This window comes from Taurulus bubalis, assembly GCF_910589615.1.
Source record: "Taurulus bubalis genome assembly, chromosome: 10".
In the NCBI taxonomy this organism is placed as follows: domain Eukaryota; kingdom Metazoa; phylum Chordata; class Actinopteri; order Perciformes; family Cottidae; genus Taurulus; species Taurulus bubalis.
In genome coordinates this window covers 2,013,901-2,034,452 of record NC_136598.1, presented here as the reverse complement: position 1 = coordinate 2,034,452, position 20,552 = coordinate 2,013,901, and the positions used below count along the sequence as shown (strand labels likewise).

Sequence of the window (20,552 nt, the reverse complement as noted above, 5' to 3'; positions counted from 1 at the left end):
AACATGGCGCAAAGTCCTTCTCTGTGATGACATCCCTGATGCACCTGAGCCTATTGGAGAAACTGACCAACCTCCGGCATTCTGTCAGAATGAGGGTCGACTGGACGACCAATAAGAGATGCAATTGTTAGACACTATTTTTGATAAGTCCATGACTGATGATTGTGTCAGTGTGATTAATGTTTAATGAACAAAGACAGTTTGGGGGATTAATTTATGTGGCCGAAATATTTATAATTTATAATTTGCTGTACTGAAAGGTTGCTAGCCTACATAGCCTACCTACTTTATGTACTTCCTGTTGAACAATTCAAGTGAAATTGATGAATAAATATAAATACTGTAAAATGCATGATATAAATGTTGTATTATTTAATTAACCAATTTTAGTTACCTAGTTTTATTACTGATATCCACCATGAATCCACCCTCCTGCTGGGATCAGTTTAATCCTGATTTTTGGGATCAAAATGATCCCAATCCTACCAAAAAGTTTTGAAAAACCCAAACTCAAGGTTTGATCCGCATCAACAACAAGATTGGATTATGTGATCCAATCCAATTTCTGAATCCTTTTTTTCTTTTGAAAAACCCATTTTCAAGATTTGTTCTAATCCAATTACTTTTGAAAAACCGGCCCCAGAACAGGCAGAACTAGTCCAAAGAATACACTGAAGTGGGCTTGTGTTTTATATAATTTGTATATATTTTGGGCTCCTGTACCAGGATTAGCCGAAAGCAAATGCTTCTTTTAACTGTGATCCCTCGAATGAAAGAAATTATTTTGATTACGAGACAGAAAACATATTCCATGACTATTCTATGCCGTTTCCAAGTCCATGACTTTCAACTGAGTTACAACAAGACTTCATGAACATGTCATGTCAAAGAAGCAAAAAAAACATGAAATTCTTTAAATGTCATGTTCCATGTAAAACCAACTTACCTTGGTATCTGAGCAGTACTGATCCAACCCGAGACCTCTGGTTGTGGAAGCGGATAGAGATCTGATTGCTGTGGCTTCTTACTACCAACCCCTTCATCAGAATGGACTCATTGGCCAGCATGGTGTTCTCCCCGTGGCCCACATCTTCAAACACCACCTTGTCTCCCTCGGATAGATTCACATTCAACACCTGACAGAAAACAGTGTCAGGATTAGACCATCCATGCATCATATTAAAACAAAACAGGAACGATGAAGATTCTGAGAGATTCAAAGTCTCACAGAACCCGAAGGATTCACATTCATATATGCATATTTTGATGAAGATTGCTGTAAAAGGTACAATCAGTACTCAAAATAGTACTGATAAAATGATGATGTAATGATATTTAGAATATATTACATTATTTTACTTAAAATTAAATTAGGAGGCCTTATACATGTTCTTGGGAAACGTGAGATGAAGTTTAGGACAAATCAAAGACTCAGCACGGCTCTGGCTGAAGCAGGTGGAGGTTCTTGATATGGATGTTTATACTGAGCCACATATCCAATAAGGTTTAGTTGCAGATGTTATCATTTGACAGTTCACTAATGGTTAAGTTCAAATCAAATCATAGTGTGATGAACACAAAACTCAACATCCGCCCACTATTCATTGTGTGACAGTAATAATAGTATGTTCTTTAATAATAGCCTGATTGCTTAACTTTTGCTCAGATTTTATTATATACAAGTTTCAGAGGCAGATAATTATCACGCAATGCATGAGCTCAGTAGATTCTGAGGAATACTTAATCCACCTCCATTATGTACACTGAAAAAAGTGAAACAACTGTGTCATTCATGTAAAGTGCATTTTTAATTTGGTCTCATCGAAAATCATGGTTTCCGCTTAAAACAAGTTGTTTTCACTTTCCCTAAAAGCAAATAGAGCTCCCCATAGACAAAATTAAAAGCAATAATTTAGGTAAAAGTCGTATTTTCACTTTAGACCAGAGGTTTACGTGTCACGTGACCACCACGTGACCATATGAAGTCGCATCTGGTCTGTGTTCTGATGTCCGCCATTACCTCGCTTCGCCTGAACTTCGCCTGAAGTGAAAACCGTCAAGGCAACTCAAAAACAAGGTAATAATTCTAAATTGTGTTGTTTTAAAGGGAGCATGTCTTTTCCATGTATATTCATTGTTAATGGCAGAATGTACAACTGTCTATATTTTGTGCGTGTTCGCTAGAGTAACGTAACGTTGGCTGATGTAACGTAACATTAGCTAACGTAAGTTAACGTTAGCCAACGCTAGCTCGCTCGTTACACAAATCATAGTTTAGAAGCTGTTTGCCTGCTACTGGGCATCCACATCCCACATGGTTACAGAGCCACAGCAATCGCTATGCTCTCTTGTGTTTTCCAAGCATATTGATTGTTCGTGGCAGAATGTACAACTGTTTATATTTCGCACGTGTTCGCTAACGGTGCTGTTGGCTAACGTATCGTGAGCTAACGGTACCGTTAGCGAACATGCGCTAACGGTACCTTTTAGCTAACGTACCGTGAGCTTTTATAGGGAACATGTGCTTGCCATGCATAGGTATTGTTAATTGCGTAATGGACAACTGTCGATATATTTCGCACGTGTTCGCTAACGTAACGTAATGTTGGCTAACGTTACGTTAGCTAACGCTAGCTCGCTAGTAACCACATGGCTTCTGTTCAGTAGGTAACTGTACTTTCGCAGCGTGGGGACAACTTAATTTCTTTCCAATACCACACATTATACACCAAAATGAAGATTGGAGCATGTGGTTTTTAGTTAATAATTAAAATAACGACATGTTACCTTGTATTTAAGCCAGTAACCCTATCTTTATCCATTGGGGTGGTGGGGGTAGAAACTTGGAATATGAAAAGTACACTGAGGATATGTCCCATAAAGTATTATATGCCAATATTAAATTAACTGGATACTTGTAAGCCACAAATTTAATTGCCAATGAATATTGGGTCACAAAATACAACATTTGCCTGATTTAAGGCAACTCCAGGTATAAACCTTGCCCACTTCTGTTATCTAGATACAAATACAGAGACAGGATTTTGTTTGATTGAACAGATGCAGATCATTATGTCTCAGTACACCTCTATTAGTACTAGATAATGAGGAACAAAATTCATATTTCATTCTTTCAGCTGTCAGTATTTTGCAGTATAGTACAATACCTTCAGCATGTCTAAAGCCTTATTAATACATGTGTCTGTAGTGACAATTATGGATAGTGCCAACTGTCACAAAAGTTATTTCTCTTTCCTTTTAGGTTTACAAGTCTACTGCTGTGTCCCGCAACAGTCCCGACATTGTAACCATATTGCTGAATTCGGTAAGTCCCAATATGACAACTGTGAACATTTTCATGTATTTTTAAATGGGAGCGATAAACCCAAAATATAATTGCAGCACTTAAGAGAATACCTTGAATTTACCATAAATGTATACTTATGAATGTAGTCTGTAATTTCAAACATTTAAATTGTAATGTAGTGGACATTACATTTTAATGGCAGGTTCATTTTACATTTCTATTTTTGCAATATTTATTTATTATCATATTTGTAGAATTTTAAACACAAATAACTTGCAGTCAAAACAAATATCAAGAAGTTGCCCACCCAATGTAATGTGTATAGATTTCACCAAACAATAAACAAATATATTAAATGTTAAGTAATTTACTATCGTTGTATATATCCTTAAAACAATATTTAAAATACTAAAGTTAAAAGATGATCATTGCATGACTGAATTGTAGATATCATAGAGATCATGCAATACAGGAAATCACTGTTTCTTTTTGTTTCAAACTGTAGAAACCTTTTTGCCTTTTCCATCTTTTGAATTATTGAACAGTATGTGAAGATGTTCAGGATTGTTTGATCAGACTAATAACAATAACTCTAGTCAAATGTACTCTATGAACTAAAAAAGGGCACGTATGTCTACTGGATTTAAAATATTTCTTTCCTGCTGAAGAAGTAACTGACAACAAACATAAACGGGTCCCTTTTTTCTTCTTTCCTAGTCTTCCGATGAATGTGGAAATGTAAAGACTGTGGTACTTCTGTTTCACGAAGATCGGAGCTTCTTAAACATTATAAGCTAGAACACCGACATTATGGCCGCCGCCATTCCTATCCGTGCATCCATTTGAACTGTCCATGCACCTGCAAGACCTGGAATGCACTTTTGAGCCACTTGTCAAGATGTCATCAGCAATCCTCACAAACGGAACTGACCACCTTTAAATGTCTCTTATGCAATTACTGTGAACTTTCTAATTTAAAAGACTATTTTCAACATATAGCACAGCATCTAAAAAACAGTGAAACAGTTGTTTGTGTTTTTCAAGGGTGTTCATACAAAACAAATATTTATGGTTCGTTTCGAACTCACAGAAGCAGAAATCATAAGGATTGTTCAGTAAATGACTTAAAGCCAGGCATACTTGAAAAACAGGAGTCAAGTTTAAGTCTTTCTGTTGAAGGTAATAATTCCGACAGTATTCAGATTGATAGTGTTGGTACTGAGCCTTCAGATGATTTAAGTACAAATGATTTAGGTGACTCTAGTTTCAATGTTCAGGATTTAAACGACTTATCATATAATGTTGAGCTCAAAGTTGCTTCTCTCTTACTGAAGCTAGAACATAATTATCTTGTGTCTAGAGTGGCTGTTGATGAACTTTTGCAAGAGTTTGACTATTTAATAAGGACCGCTTCTGTCCCTCTTGTCCATCAAACCATAGCTCAGCACTTAGAAAATGATAACTTTCAAGTAGATAAAACGGTTCTGCAAGAACTAGCATTAACCCTTTGTAAGTCAAATCCTTTTGCAGCCTGTTTTAGTGGTCACGGCCCACTTTCCACTGCTTGGAAGCGGGAAAAATACTACAAAAAACATTTTAATGTTGTAGAACCAATAGAATGTCTACTTGATTTCAAAAGCAGAAAATCCTTTCAGTACATTTCCATACTTAAGTCTTTACAGCAGATCCTAAGTTGTCAAACTGTTCTGGATAAAGCAATCAATTTGAAATCTCCCCATCAAGTTCAATCTGATGAAATTCAGTACAAATCCTTTTATGATAGTATTATTTACAAATATAATTTGCAATTGTCAAAGGAGTGTGCCATTTCGCTTATTTTGTATGTAGATGATTTTGAAATCTGTAATCCACTGGGCACCTCCAGAAAAAAACACAAAATCTTTGGGGTGTATTGGGTATTGGGGAACTTACCTAATAGTTTTCACTCATCACTGTCTAATATATATTTAGCTGCACTTATTCATAGTGAGGATGTTAAGTGCTATGGTTATGACAGTGTATTGAAGCCCTTATTAGATGATCTTACTATATTAGAACAACAAGGACTATTTATTGCCAAATTGGGGAAAACTTTGAAAGGCTTTGTCCATTGTGTCGTAGCTGACAATCTTGGGGCCCACAGTATTGCCGGTTTCTTGGAAAATTTTTCAGGTAAATATGTTTGCAGATTTTGTACAGCAGAAAATGTAGACATTCAAACAAAAGAAGTCAATTCAGGAGCATTTTGTGTGAGAACTGAGGACATTCATGTTTCTCATCTGAAAGCTATTGAAGAAAAATCCTTGGTTAATTATTTCGGTGTAAAAAGGAAGTGTGTGCTGTCAGAACATCTGTCATATTTTAATGTGACGCAGAGTTTTCCCCCTGATATAGCTCATGATCTCTTTGAAGGCATTATCTCCGTAGAGCTTGCGCTATGTCTTACTGTGTTAATTTCCCAAAAATATTTTGCATTGGGTGATTTAAATGAAGCCATAACAACGTTTCCATTTAAGTGGACTGATAAGACAAATCGTCCTCATCGTGTGCCAATCACCTATGCCACAAAAAGAACAATTGGAGGAAACGCACACGAGAATTGGAGCCTACTGAGATTTCTTCCTGTCTTGGTCGGAACCAGAGTTCCTTCAAACGAACCAGCATGGCAGGTCCTTTGTGAATTGAAGGACATTGTGGAACTTGCTGTTGCACCTTTTCACACTGAGGAATCTATTTCTTATCTTGACTTCAAGATTTCTGAACACAGGACAGTATTCAAAGAAGTTTTCCCCCATGAAAAAATTCGTCCGAAACATCATTACTTGGAGCATTATCCACAATTGATACGCCAGTTTGGCCCCCTTGTTGCACTATGGACTATGAGATTTGAATCAAAACATAGCTTCTTCAAAAGGGTAATCCGTCATACAAACTGTTACAAAAATGTACTGTACTCATTAGCGCAAAGGCACCAATTTCAGACTGCATATAATCTGTACACGTGTAGATTTGCAAAGCAATCTTTGGAGGTTACTGATGTTTCAACACTTCCCCTTGATGTTATCAATGAAGATATTGCACTTGCAGTGAAACTGAAACACCCACATATGGACAATGTGAACCTGGCAAAAAACGTATCCTACAGTGGCTTCAACTATAGGATTGGAATGGTGGTAGCCCATGGGTCGCTGGCTGGACTTCCAGAGTTTTGGGAAATTGTCCACATGATTGTTCTACAAGAGGAACTCATTTTCATTCTCAAAAAAATGGATGCCTGGTACCTGGAACATTATCGAGCTTATGGCTTGGTCATATCTAGTCCTAAAGAACTACGGCTTGTTGGGGTGGATGAACTGACAGATCCCTATCCTTTGGCTTACTACATAGTTGGTGGACAGCGCCTCATCTCGCTGAAGAGATACATTCATGCATAAGGTTGTATATTAATGAATTTGTGAAGATGAATTAGATGTTATGGCCAATGTTATGACACTAATATTACTGTTTTTATTTATTTTTTTAATAGATCCTTTTGGATGGGCTGACATGGCAGGGAAAAGGCCAGCCAAGTTGCTAGTTATCCTGAATTCTGATGACACCAGGAAGCTAATTCTGCCTGATGGCATTCCAGAGACAATGGAGCAGCTTTTGAATGAAGTCAGGAAACAGTGTGAGTTAAATGGAACTTTTAGACTGCAGTACAAAGACAAAGACTTTGGAGATGCACTCGTGAATTTGACATCAACTGCAGAACTTGAGGATTTGGCAACTGTCAAGGTCATCCCAATAACTGATGATTGCAGCGAAGGATTTGATATCACTGCCTCTAATGAGTCAGTGTGTACCCAATCAGATGACACAGAGCTCCTGTCCTCACCCTCCAGCACTGTCTCTACAAGAACTCAGTTGTGGCCAAGAGTGTTTCCAATACCAACATTCTCTTACGAAACTGAATTACAGTTAGAAACAGGAAATGCAGTGCATAAGTCAAACATGACAAGATTGTCAATGAATTCTAAATTAAAGTCAGATATCCTGGAAAAAGTAGCTGAAGAGATGTTTAAGTACAAAGCCTACCCAACAGATGCTGACTTCAGTGACGTGGCCCAAGCACTAATCAAGAAGCACCCATGCCTCTCTGAGACTGGTTCGTTCAACGGTTGCTATGGGTGGAAGCAGCACCTGAAAACTAAAATGGGCAACTACCGTACTCAGCTGAAGGGCATCGGATGTTCTGAACTGCGTGTAAATTCATTCAAGTCCAAAGCCCCAAGAGATGCATTGCCAGCAAAGAATGTCAAGAAACCTAAGAGAGGAGAGGCCAACCACATTCCTGACATTCCTACTGGAGAGACCTCAGACAAATTGGAAAATGAGAGACTGTCACTTTTAAGTGAGGTGAAGAAGAGAAACAATCGTACGGTGATAAAGTCGAAAATGGACAAGACTTTTTCAGTGCGAAGACAAGAAATTGTGGAAAAGGAATTGGGAGTGGAAGAGTTGAAAGAGAGATGGCCTGCATTGTTCTCAGTGGATGAGGTATGTGACTTTTTCAGTGGTGGCTTGTAAAGTAAACAATATTTTCTTCTATTATAAGAAACCTACTAAAAAACTCACCACATCTGCAATGCATCACGTAATGTTTTATACCATTTGCATGTGCTTTTTTTTTTTAAAGATCAATGCTGAATTTACAAGAATTACAACTGTGCCACTTCAACCGCGCTTCCTCGCTGCCTTGGACAAGCACTACGGCAGACTGATGGAGATCTTCAAAAAAAAGGGAGGAGTTATCGGAGAGAAAACCCAGAACATACTGAAAGTTCTTGATCACGTATGTACTTGCTTTGTTTCTGTTCACCGATGCACTACCTTAATCGTTTTAGTTTCAAAGATCTTTTAAATGGTTTGCTCAGAGTATGTGTACATTAGGGTCTTGCAAAAAGTGCAATATTGCTATTGACCATCCGACCGCATGTCAAGTGAGTGTGGCACATTTCATTTTTATTTAATTTATTTTTTTCATTATCGAGAGTTGGAAAAAAAATTAGCGCAACAAAAAAGCCAACAATGTACCTAATACTAGTACCTAAAATAGTTTATTTACATAGCACTTAAATCTGGATCTTCTGAGCAATATCAAAATATCAACAAAAAAAAACAATCTGCATTTTCACTACTGAGTCGATAATCAGGGGAAATTCCTTAATCGCCCTAAATCACTATTACTGTAACTCCAAGTGCCCATTTTATGCATTGTATAGTGTTGCGTCTACCGTGAATTGTTCAAATTGGACAGCATCATTTTGCATTTTTATAATTTTGTGTGTTTGTGCTTTCACCTAGAGCTTTGAGGTGAATCTAAAAAGAGTGTGTCTGCTTAAGTGCCTGATTGTGTACCTTGGGGAAGATGGGGACAACCTTATCAAGGACTATCTGGTAAGTAGTTTTGCTTTAAACATTAAATTAGGGCTGGGCGATATACCGGTTTTAATTTCCCGTATGATATGAATTTTTCATAGCTGTAACAACTGCTGTCGCTCTTAACAGGCAGCAAAATATATTGTTCACCGCCGAGGACACAGCGGTCGGAGCTGTGGTACATCAGAAACTGGTTTCATCAGAATAACTTTTTTAATAAGTGTTTTGTCTTTTATCAGGTTGTTCAGAAGGATGACGCTTGGTCCCAGCTTCAGAAGTGCAAAATGGCAGTGTTTGTCTTCAGGGAGGAGGAGGAGGATTGCCTCCAGCCGCCACACGACATTGGAGTTGTGATCGATGGTGTAGAGGTCCTTAATGGTTTGCAATCAGTAGCGCATGCATGTGCCATGTTGCTTGGGCTCATTTATGCTCTGAACCTGAGCTATCCAGGTGAACTCAAACACACTTTTGATGCTCTGCAAAAAATCTTCATGGAGATAGAAGCCAAAAAGATGACCCGGCGAGTGTGCACTCTGAGTCTTAAACTCTAACTATTGTTGTGCATGTTTAACCCTTTGTTATGCACAAAGGGTTGATCCCTTGTTAGCACTTCATAATAAGTGCACACTATTTAGCATTAGTATAGCAATGACAAACAATGAATTCATCATTTCTAAAGCATTATTCCAACATGAATACTCATTAGTAACTCGTTCATAAACACAGTTCTAAATGTTTCATTAAGCTTGGGTTTCATACTTTATGAATGATAGATTCCCCATTTGTAAATGAAGTATTCAGGACTTTTATATGATTAATAAGATACTTTGTAAAGTGTTAGTAAATGATACACAATACTTAATTTACAAATGGGGAATCCATCATTTATAAAGTATAAAACCCAAGCTTATTAATCAAGAATGAAACATTTATAACTGTGTTTAGGAATGAGTTACTAAGAGTATTCATGTTCATGTTGGAATAATGTTTTATAAATGATGAATTCAGTGTTTATTCATGCTTTACTAATGCTAAATAGTATTATAAAGTGCTACCCTTCTTTGTTATTGCATCTCTCATGTTAAAGGACGGATGTAAAAAAAACACTGTAATGGTGTTTAAATTGTCATGTTTAAATGGAGCCATATTGTAATTGTATTGTCCATGTTAAGATTTATGTAGATCTTTTGAAGTCTATATATTTTTGTTATAGTTATTTTTATATAAGACTATTTTTTTCAAATTAAAAAATAAAGTTGTTTTAATGAAAAACAAGCAAACATGGTTTATGGTCTTTATAATTACTTATTTTACTTTGTGTGAATGTCATTTTTTAACTTTATATTTAATCAACATTTTAGCTTTCAACCAAATCAAATGTGTAACAAAGTTAGAGTGTTTTAAATACTTTTGTGTGAAGTAAAATCTTTGCTTTCATGTAATAGAAAATATGAGGTTTTTCCAAATTAAAAAATTAAGTTGTACCAAAGTAAAATAGTTTTTATACTAAATACAACTTTTAATTTGTATGAATGTAATTTTTTTGCTTTATATTTAATCAACATTTTAGGTTTCAACCAAATCAAATGCATCATTTGAGAGAAACTAATAAATTTATGTGTAACAAAATTAGAGTGTTTTAAATACTTTTGTGTAAAGTAAAATCTTTGCTTTCATGTAATAGAAAATATGAGGTTTTTCCAAATTAAAAAATTAAGTTGTACCAAAGTAAAATAATTGTCTTTATACTAAATACAACTTTTAATTTGTATGAATGTAATTGTTTTACTTCATATTTAATCAAAATGTCCAGTTTCAACCAAATCAAAAATATAATTTGAGAAAAACTAATAAATTTACTTGTAACAAATTAGAGTAATTTTTTTAGGTTAGTCCAAAGTATCATTTTTTTCAGTGTATCAATGGCATGTATTATCATGTCTTCAATTATTCGTGTGATTCTCCCTTAACTAAATGAATATGCAATGAGGAGAAACCTGACAACAAACCGTGACTACAGGCTGCCACGTCTGTTTGATATGAGCATGTATTTGGAGCAGAATGTGTCACATCTGCACCTGAAAGACCACAGTAAATCTGTTTTTATAGGGATGTAAATCAGTCTGGTTGGAAAAGACATACTAAGTGATCAATTTCGTATTACTATTGTCATATGTGATTTTCAGCAAAATTTAAAATCATTGCAAGTTCTATGTTAGTTCATATACCCCCAGAGTTGGTAATACATTAATGATGTAGCAAACTCCATCCACTGAGGAAGAACTTTATGTGTGGCATCTTTCAAAGTGGCATTTTTGCAACAAAACGAATATACAAGCCGTTTATAAGGCGCTGTTGCTGTGGCTACCACTGCTGCTGCTGCTGCCCACGTCCTCGCTGCCCGAGTCGGGCGGTGGTTGTCGGAGAGCTAGCTGCTGCAACTAGCGCTGACGACACTTTTTATTTTTGTGCGGAATTTTCAGTGTTGTTTACTTAAAGCCCAAATTTCCGCACCAATATTTAACCGCACTGGTCAAAGTAGCGATTTATAACCTGAATTTTACGGTGTGTATTAGTTATTCTAGACGTAATGAAAACTAAAATATAATTCCGTATATGCTTGAACACACTTGACCAGTAAATATATACATTTAAATCTCATTCACCCAGGGAGTGTGCAGAGAAGAACAGAACATCAAGAATGAACATATCAGAAAGTAATGTTGTTTACTAACCATATGAAATGAATATAAGGCTAATCTAAACCTGATTCTCTCTCTGCCTGCTACAGTCATACATATGTAAATCATATGCAAATCTCACTATTTACATAATGTATATTTGCAGTCTTTGCCATTTCTATTAAAAATGTCACCCAACTGGCTAACACTTTACTACAGCAGTTACCCACATTATACTGAATCATTTCAGAAGTGGCGTAAAGGCTTTATCCATTCAGAGTGCCTCACCACCATTATTGTTGCCACACTATGCAAAGTCAGCCAGTGAGGAAGCAAAACAGGGTAGTTTTCTAATTTCATAGCAGATAATGAAATGCTCCTATTCTATAAAAAGGGCTTCATGGTGCCAGCCTTCTAGGATTAATTTGACATCTGAAGCTATTTGCACTTACAAATTGTTATGACGTTATTCTTACTTGCACAGTTCAAGGGCTTGTTTGCACTTAAAATTGCAGTAATTTCCTAAAGAGCAAAAAAACATAATAATCAGCACTCTGGTGAAATGAGAAATGTTGACCTGAGATGCTCAGAAAGTGACCTTGACTTTATGTGATTCAAGCAACGTCTGTGACAAATATAGTGCAGCAAGTGACGAACATTTTCACATCAGCATGTATCATACAAAACCGCACTGGAAGTCTGCTTTGCATAACGGATAAAAAGCAGATAAAAAGCAAGAAATATGGAAAAGCCAAAAGGACAAGAGCTCAATGATTGCACTGCAGATAGGCCTGATAATTGTCAGCTTGTCTCCTTTACTGACAGCACGTCTGGTGAGACACCTGGTTGCTTTCATCAGCTTTTATCACAGCGGGTATATCTTTATTCAGGCAGGAAGGGGGATTCTTGTCTTCACGTGGCCCTCCATAGATCAGATCAACTGATATTCAATATAATTCATATTCAATCTTACCTCGCTGGGGGATGAATCCACAGCTCTCCTGGGAAAAGCTGCTGAGGGAGTCTGTATGGATGTGTATCCACTGACAGAACTCAAGTGTCATCTAACAGTATGTTCATACTAAGTGAACTGCAGACTTCAGACTATTGTGAAGGGTTATATAGTTTTCATTTAATATAGTGTATGTGTGTTACATTTACAAGAATTATGGATTAGGTGGACTAATAAATACAAGGATAACAAAGCATATAGCTCTGGCATCTATAATGATGCCTCCAATGATGACTCCATCAAAAGTTCTTACTGGTAGTGAACTTGTTGATGGGTGGATTTCACAACCATTATATTGGACCAACCACATGCTGGGTTGACACAGCGAGTTGGGTTGATCATTCAACCGAAATAATGATTCATTTTGACTATAATGTTGGGTTAATTTTACCTCATTCGTTGGTTTTCATTATTTACACATTTTCTTACAGTCCAATCTGTAAAAATGTAATTTAAATAAAAAAATATATCAAATAACATGGATATGTAGGCTGATCTAAAATATTAGGTAATGCAAATAATAAATACAAAACTTGATTGGTCTTAAGGGTGTGGCCTTGACACCTCAGCTTGTTGGAGGCAATCCACCATGTTTCTTCTAAACTACCATTGAGAGAGAGAATGAAAAGAAACAAGGGTATATGTTTTCTTTTGTGAACAAAAATAGATGCACCTTTTTGAATACTGCATTGGTAACATCAAATCAACAACTAACGGAAGCTGACGCACTTTTGCTTTAAAATTAATCATTTGAAATACCTGTATTTCTTTCACAAACAGGTGGGGCTCTCTGTATGTAATAACATATGTGGCTAGTTGTCCAGGGTAACCTATAGACTGTATAAAATATGGATGTAGTCTTCATGACGTCAGCTGTATTTTCTAAAGAGCCATTGTGAAGCTCAAAGTGGGTGGCCCTGGCATCTTGGCAGTGATGACAAAGAAGTGGTGTTCAATGGAGATAAGGCAGCAGTGTAAACTGACAGCTAGCAGCTAGCGACCAAGTACGACACCCACCTGTCACTCAAAACGGCCATGCCATCAATTATGCCAAACTAAGCCTTAATATAAAATACACAGGTGAGGTAAACAAATTAAACCAGTAGTCATGAATAGTAATATTAGCTGTAGAGACTGTAAAATAGGGCATTTCAACATGGAGATCTATGGAGATACATTTGAGTAACTATTTTGAGTAAAGTACCTGCAGTCTTTGGTACTTCCACATTCTTTTCTCAGCACCAGAGGTTGCCGCTTGAGGCTAACACGAAGGTTATTGTCACACCGCGGGTGAGGGTTGTCTTGTCTGGGGCTTTTGTCTCGTAACTTCCTGTTTTATTTTGAAGCCTGACTCTCCTCTCGTTTCAGGTCACTTGCTCTTCCTCATGTGTCACTGGTCTGATTGTCTCCCCTGATTCCTGAGTGGTTCCACCTGTTCCCCATTGCACTCATGTGCTTATAGTCTGCGTCTTCCCTCTGTCCTGTGCCAAAGTGTTTGTCCTTGTCGATGCACCAAAGCCCGTGTCCACAGCCATAGATAGAGTTTTGGTCGTAAGTAGTTTTGTTCTGTTTTTTTTCCCCTCCTTCGGGAGCGCTTTATGTTTGACGGATTATTGAGAAAGTTGTTTGGAACAAAGGACACAATAAAGAGCGCCAGTACGACTATCCCCTGCATCTGGGTCCTCCTTTCAGTCCAGGCCTGACATTACACTTTGGCCAGTATGGACCCAGCAGGGACAGTATAACTCAAGGCAGCCCTGCGATCCCAAGAAGACCGGCTCTCCCGTCAGGAGGAGTTCTGGACCGCCATGGCGTCCCAGATGGGCCTTCTCTCCTCACAACTTCAGAGCCTGCACGATCATCTGCTGCAGATGGCTACAGCCCAGGAGCCTCCAGTAGTAGTGGTTGAGACGCCCGTGAGGCCTGCCCTGACCGTGCCGGCCGCCGGGGCAGGATGTAAGTTAGCCCCACCAGCGCAATTCTCCGGAGAACTAGGTTTATATAAGACCTTCCTTGTAGACTGTTCCATACACTATGAACTAAACCTCCATGCATTTCCCACTGACCGATCCAAGATTGCTTTTATGATTTCCCACCTTGCCGGAAGAGCCAAAGCATGGGCCTCGGCAGAGTGGGCCCGGGGTTCGCCCGCTTGCAGATCCCTCGCAGAGTTTGAAGAGGCGCTGCAGAAGACCTTCGACCGGGTAATGACCGACTGGGAGAAGGCTCAGGAGCTGAGCGGGTTGAAACAGGGCGGCGACTCCGTATGTGACTACGCTATCCGTTTCCGCTCGTTGTCAGCGGAGAGTGGCTGGAATACTACGGCCTTGTACGACGTGTTCCTGAAGGGGCTGGCAGCTCCTTTCCAAGACCTTCTGGTTCCCTTGGACCTACCCACAGATCTCGACTCGCAGTCCAGACGGACAACCGAACCCGCCAACTCAGGCGCCAACGCTTCACGAGACCCACAACGATGGAGAGACCCCTACGCACGCAAGCACCAGGATGGACGACCGCCCGTCAATCACCCCCAGAGCCACGTCATTGTCCCCCTCCAGGGGGAGAGGAGGAGCCCATGCAGCTAGGGAGAGCCCGCCTAACACCTGAGGAGCGACAGAGACGTCTACAGGAGGGTCGCTGCTTTTACTGCGGTGAACCCGGTCATCTTGTCGCCAACTGTCCTGCCAAAAGGGCCATGGTGGTGAGTGAATTCAACACCTCAGGCATCACCTCTCGTACTCTCACGACGGTCCAGGTAATGCACCCCACCACCACGGAACTCAAGGCGCTCATAGACTCGGGGGCTGACGAAAGCTTGATGGGCTGGGAACTAGCAGGACAGCTGGGCCTTAACACAGAACTTTTAGCTAAGCCCATCAGAGCTAAAGCCCTCAATGGACAGGAACTTTATACAATCACACATATCACAGCACCGCTCAAACTATGCATTAACAATCACCAGGAGAACATTCGCTTCTATGTATTCAAGTCACCTTCACAGACTCTAATTTTGGGACAGCCATGGTTATCTCGTCACAATCCCCATATAGATTGGAGAACAGAAGAGATCCTGGGCTGGGGAGGGGACTGTGTGAGCGACTGTCTGATCCGCTCGGGGCGGGAGCAGGAAGTCACAGGCATTAATTTGATCTCTGTTAGTCCCGCTGCAGATCCCAAATACCCCGACCTGAGCTCCGTGCCTCCCCGCTACCACCACCTCAAGGAGGTTTTTAAGCCAAAGCCCTATCGCTTCCTCCACACCGACCCTATGACTGTTCCATTGAGCTGATTCCAGGTTCAACCATCCCCAAAGGCCGCCTGTACGCGGTATCTGGGCCAGAGAGGGGGGCCATGCGGGAATACATTGAAACCTCGCTGAAAGCGGGATTGATTCGCTCCTCGTCATCGCCAGCTGGAGCCGGGTTCTTCTTTGTGGGCAAGAAGGATGGCTCCCTCAGACCTTGCATTGACTACAGCCCACTCAATGACATAACTATAAAGAACCGCTACCCCCTCCCCCTTATGTCATCTGTGTTTGACCAGCTCCAACAGGCCAAGATCTTCACCAAGTTGGATCTTCGCAATGCCTATCACTTGGTGCGGATAAGAGAGGGGGACGAATGGAAGACCGGGTTTAATACACCTAGTGGGCATTATGAGTACAAGGTCATGCCTTTTGGCCTCACAAATGCTCCTGCCGTGTTCCAGGCCATGATTAATGTGCTAAGAGACTTTCTTGACCATTTTGTGTATGTCTATCTGGATGACATACTTATCTACTCCCCTGACCTGCATACACACCAAGACCATGTAACTCAGGTATTGCAAAGACTGCTAGAAAATAAACTCTGTCAAAGCAGAAAAGAGTGAATTCCATGCCAACACTGTCTCCTTCCTGGGCTTCATCGTAGCCCCTGGAAGAGTGCAGATGGACCCGGCTAAAATTAGCGCTGTGGTCGATTGGCCTACACCTGATAGCCGCAAAAAGGTTCAGCAGTTCCTTGGGTTTGCAAACTTTTACAGGCGGTTTATCAGAGGCTTTAGCGCAATAGCTGCACCTCTCCATGCTCTCACCTCCACACTGGTGCAGTTCCACTGGTCTCTAGAAGCTGATGCTGCCTTTCGTATCCTCAAGCACCCCTTCACCTCGGCCCCCATCCTCACCCTGCCAGACCCTCGACGACAGTTCGTGGTAGAGGTGGACGCCTCCAACGAAGGGGTCGGGGCCATCCTCTCCCAGCGGTCAGAGCAGGATGGTAAGGTTCATCCTTGTGCTTTCCTGTCACGGCGGCTATCCAAGGCGGAGCGGAACTACGACGTTGGTAACCGGGAGTTACTGCCGGTCAAACTCGCGCTGGAGGAGTGGAGGCACTGGCTCGAGGGGGTGGACCATCCGTTCATTGTCTGGACTGATCATAAGAATCTAGAATACATCAAGAAAGCCAACAGACTCAATTCTCGCCAGGCCAGGTGGGCGCTTTTTTTTTTTAACCGATTCTCCTTTTCTCTCTCATACAGGCCGGGGTCCCAAAACGTCACGCCAGACGCCCTGTCTCGTCTGTTCGACCCTGTTGCCAAGGACCCAGAAACGATCCTCCCACGCACCTGTGTGGTTGGAGCACTGACTTGGCAGATAGAAAATGAGGTTAAGCAGGCTAATAGTGAGGCTCTGTCACCTAGTGGGTGCCCAGAGAATCGCTTGTTTGTCCTGGTTGATTTGCGCCCACAGGTGATCCACTGGACCCACACCTCACTGCTTTCCTGCCATCCGGGAGTTCGAAGAACGATGTTCGCTATCACCCGGAGGTTCTGGTGGCCCTCCATGGAGCCGGGAGTACGTAGAGGCATGTTCGGTCTGCGCTCGAAACAAGACGTCCTCCGGGTCACGCATGGGCCTCTTGCAGCCACTCCCCATCCCCTCCAGACCGTGGTCCGACATCTCAGTGGATTTCGTCATGGGGCTTCCGGCCTCTCAAGGTAACACCACTGTCCTCACAGTGGTGGACAGATTTTCCAAGATGGCTAGATTCATCGCTCTGCCAAAACTGCCCTCCGCCAAAGAAACGCCGGAGATCATGATGCTCAATATTTTTAAGGTTCATGGATTTCCCAAAGACATTGTCTCGGACCGGGGTCCCCAGTTTGTCTCCCGGTTCTGGAGGGAGTTCTGCCGGCTCATCGGAGCTAAGGCCAGCCTGACCTCGGGTTATCACCTAGAGGCCAACGGCCAGACCGAACGTCTCAACCAGCAACTGGAAACTGGCCTCCGGTGTCTGGTGTATCAGAATCCCTCGACATGGAGCAAACACCTGGTCTGGGTCGAGTATGCCCACAACCTACTGCCCACCTCGGCCACAGGTATGTCGCCGTTCAAGTGTGTGTTTGGTTACCAGCCGCCTGTTTTTGCAGACAACGAGCCAGAGGTGTCTGTACCCTCCGCCCATGCCATGGTTCGCCGCTGCCACCGCATCTGGGCAGCCGCCACGCAGGTATTGATTCGCCAAGGGGACCGAGTCAAGAAGACTGCGGACTGCAAGAGACGACCCGCCCCCGCCTACCAGCCAGGACAGAAAGTGTGGCTCTCCGCCAGGGATCTACACCTTAAGGTCCCGTCCAAGAAGCTGGCGCCGCGGTTCGTGGGTCCGTTCCCCATCACCAAGCTCATCAGCCCTGCAGCAGTTCGACTTCGCCTGCCCCGATCCCTCCGTGTTCACCCCACCTTCCACGTAAGCCGGGTCAAGCCCACCAAGGAGAGTCCGATGGTTCCAGCCGCTGCCCTTCCACCGCCCCCAGAAGTGATAGAAGGCGGTCCGGTGTACAAGGTCAAGCAGTTGCTGGCGGTTCGCAACCGGGGCCGAGGTAAACAGTACTTAGTGGACTGGGTAGGATATGGTCCTGAGGAGAGGCAGTGGGTCTCGTCTCGCTACATTGTCGACCCTACCCTCATCACAGACTTCCATAGGGACCACCCTGACCAGCCTGGGCCGTCAGCTGGGGGGGGGGGTACTGTCACACCGTGGTGAGGGTTGTCTTGTCTGGGGTTTTTGGCTCGTAACTTCCTGTTTTATTTTGAAGCCTGACTCTCCTCTCGTTTCAGGTCACTTGCCCTTCCTCATGTGTCACTGGTCTGATTGTCTCCCCTGTTTCCTGAGTGGTTCCACCTGTTCCCCATTGCCCTCATGTGCTTATAGTCTGCGTCTTCCCTCTGTCCTGTGCCAAAGTGTTTGTCCTTGTCGATGCACCAAAGCCCGTGTCCACAGCCATAGATAGAGTTTTGGTCGTAAGTAGTTTTGTTCTGTTTTTTTTCCCCTCCTTCGGGAGCGCTTTATGTTTGACGGATTATTGAGAAAGTTGTTTGGAACAAAGGACACAATAAAGAGCGCCAGTACGACTATCCCCTGCATCTGGGTCCTCCTTTCAGTCCAGGCCTGACAGTTATGCTGCAATCCTTTGTACTCAGAAAAGCGCAATAGAACAGTCATTCAAGTCGGAAATTCAAGATCCATCAAGCCCAAGTTTGCTTATGTAAACAAACCTGACACTACGGCAGTGGTTCTCAAACTTTTTCTGTCAGGCCCCACTTTGGAGGAAGAAAAATGTTCGGACCCCACCGCCCCAACAAAATTGTAACAAAATGGTTCAACTTTTTGTGACTACTTTTTTCAAATAATAGAATAAAGACAATTTAAATCCCTTTTTAAGTAAACCAGATCGCTCCATCAGACAAACTAACGTGAATCACTTTGTTAGAACAATGCAAATAAAGTTCTATCTATGCAAAACATATATACTAATATTTGACAAAGAAATTACCTATTGTGGCTACAGAAAACCTGTTTTGTACTGAATATCTTTTCAAGATATTAACAATAACATTCAACCTGTGCAAAACAGAATGAGTGCAGATATGTGAGCATCACGTTGTATCAGTATTAGTGTCTGCAGTGAGCTGCTTTCCTCTACAAATATTTAAAACGAGGTTGTAGATTTGATACGGCCTCTCAATTCATGCTCCATGTTGAGCTTAGATCTATATTCTGTTTTGAGAGACAACAGCAGAAAAGCTGACCTCACGGAGATCTCACAGACTTTTAGCAAAACGCCAAGAATCGTCGAGTTGCGAATCACAACCTGTTAACGGTGTAACGTAAACATTTACATGAAAGTACAGGCATTTCACAATGTATTTATTAAAGACGTGTACTTTTGTCCTATGTAAAGTTATCATGTTCATGGGGAGAGTGTTCGTCCTGAATCCACAAGGTAGTCGGTTCATCCCTGTTACCCATAGTTTCATGTTAAAGTGTCCTTGAAGCCCCAGTGCTTCACTACAACACACTGCTCCTTAATTATTAAGGATGGGTAAAATGTAGAGAATAATTTCCCCACTTTGGGATTAATATTATTAATTAATTATTTTTAATCTGCATCGCCTCCGCGCCCCACTAGAGGGTCGCGCCCCACAGTTTGAGAACCACTGCACTATGGTGACATGGCAACGCACAGTGATTCACAAGCAGAAACACCTTTACATCATGGTGTTGTGAAACACACTGAAACAATGTTGTAACGGCTATTTACATTAGCATTCAATCCAACTCATTAAAAGACTTTGCAAGCATGTGATAGACTACAAGCCTCCTCTTCCTGAAACAAGGTTGCTGTTGATCCTTAAAACAGCTTAAATTCGATTTTCAGAATTCACCAACAAAAATATAAAAAGCAGTTAGAAAAAACAAATACATTATAATAAAGGGTCATATCACACATGAAAACAGTTCATGTCAGTGACTTCGATCTACTCAGTCACTTTTTTGATATAGTATTGATGACTTCTTAAATACATTCCAGGGGCACTCGGTGCCTCTTAGAGCTCAAACTGGCTAAAAGGACATTAGGAGCTATCGGCCAGGATACTCTATGCTTTCTTCTTTGATGATGGACGTAGATGCTGGTGAAGGAAGTGTGTCAAATCAGTTCAACTTGGAAATAAAAGTTTATCTCAAGTTAAAGATTTCTTTTAATTCAGCTCAGAAATGTACGTTTATTTAGTTGCCCGCAGTTCATGAAGACGTCCACAGCAGATGCACTGGGAAATATTTAGTCAGGAATGCCGACTCGGAATTATTGA

General features: G+C 41.2%; 1 protein-coding gene across 1 annotated transcript in view; it reads right to left on the bottom strand.

Moving 5' to 3' along the window:
• sez6b (seizure related 6 homolog b) overlaps positions 1–20,552 on the bottom strand; it is a gene marked incomplete at its 3' end in the record, with an annotated part of 158,689 nt that overhangs the window by 78,403 nt on the left and 59,734 nt on the right. The window contains 1 exon segment of the mRNA XM_079225089.1: positions 947–1,136. Within this exon segment, the coding sequence (XP_079081215.1) occupies positions 947–1,136 (190 nt within the window).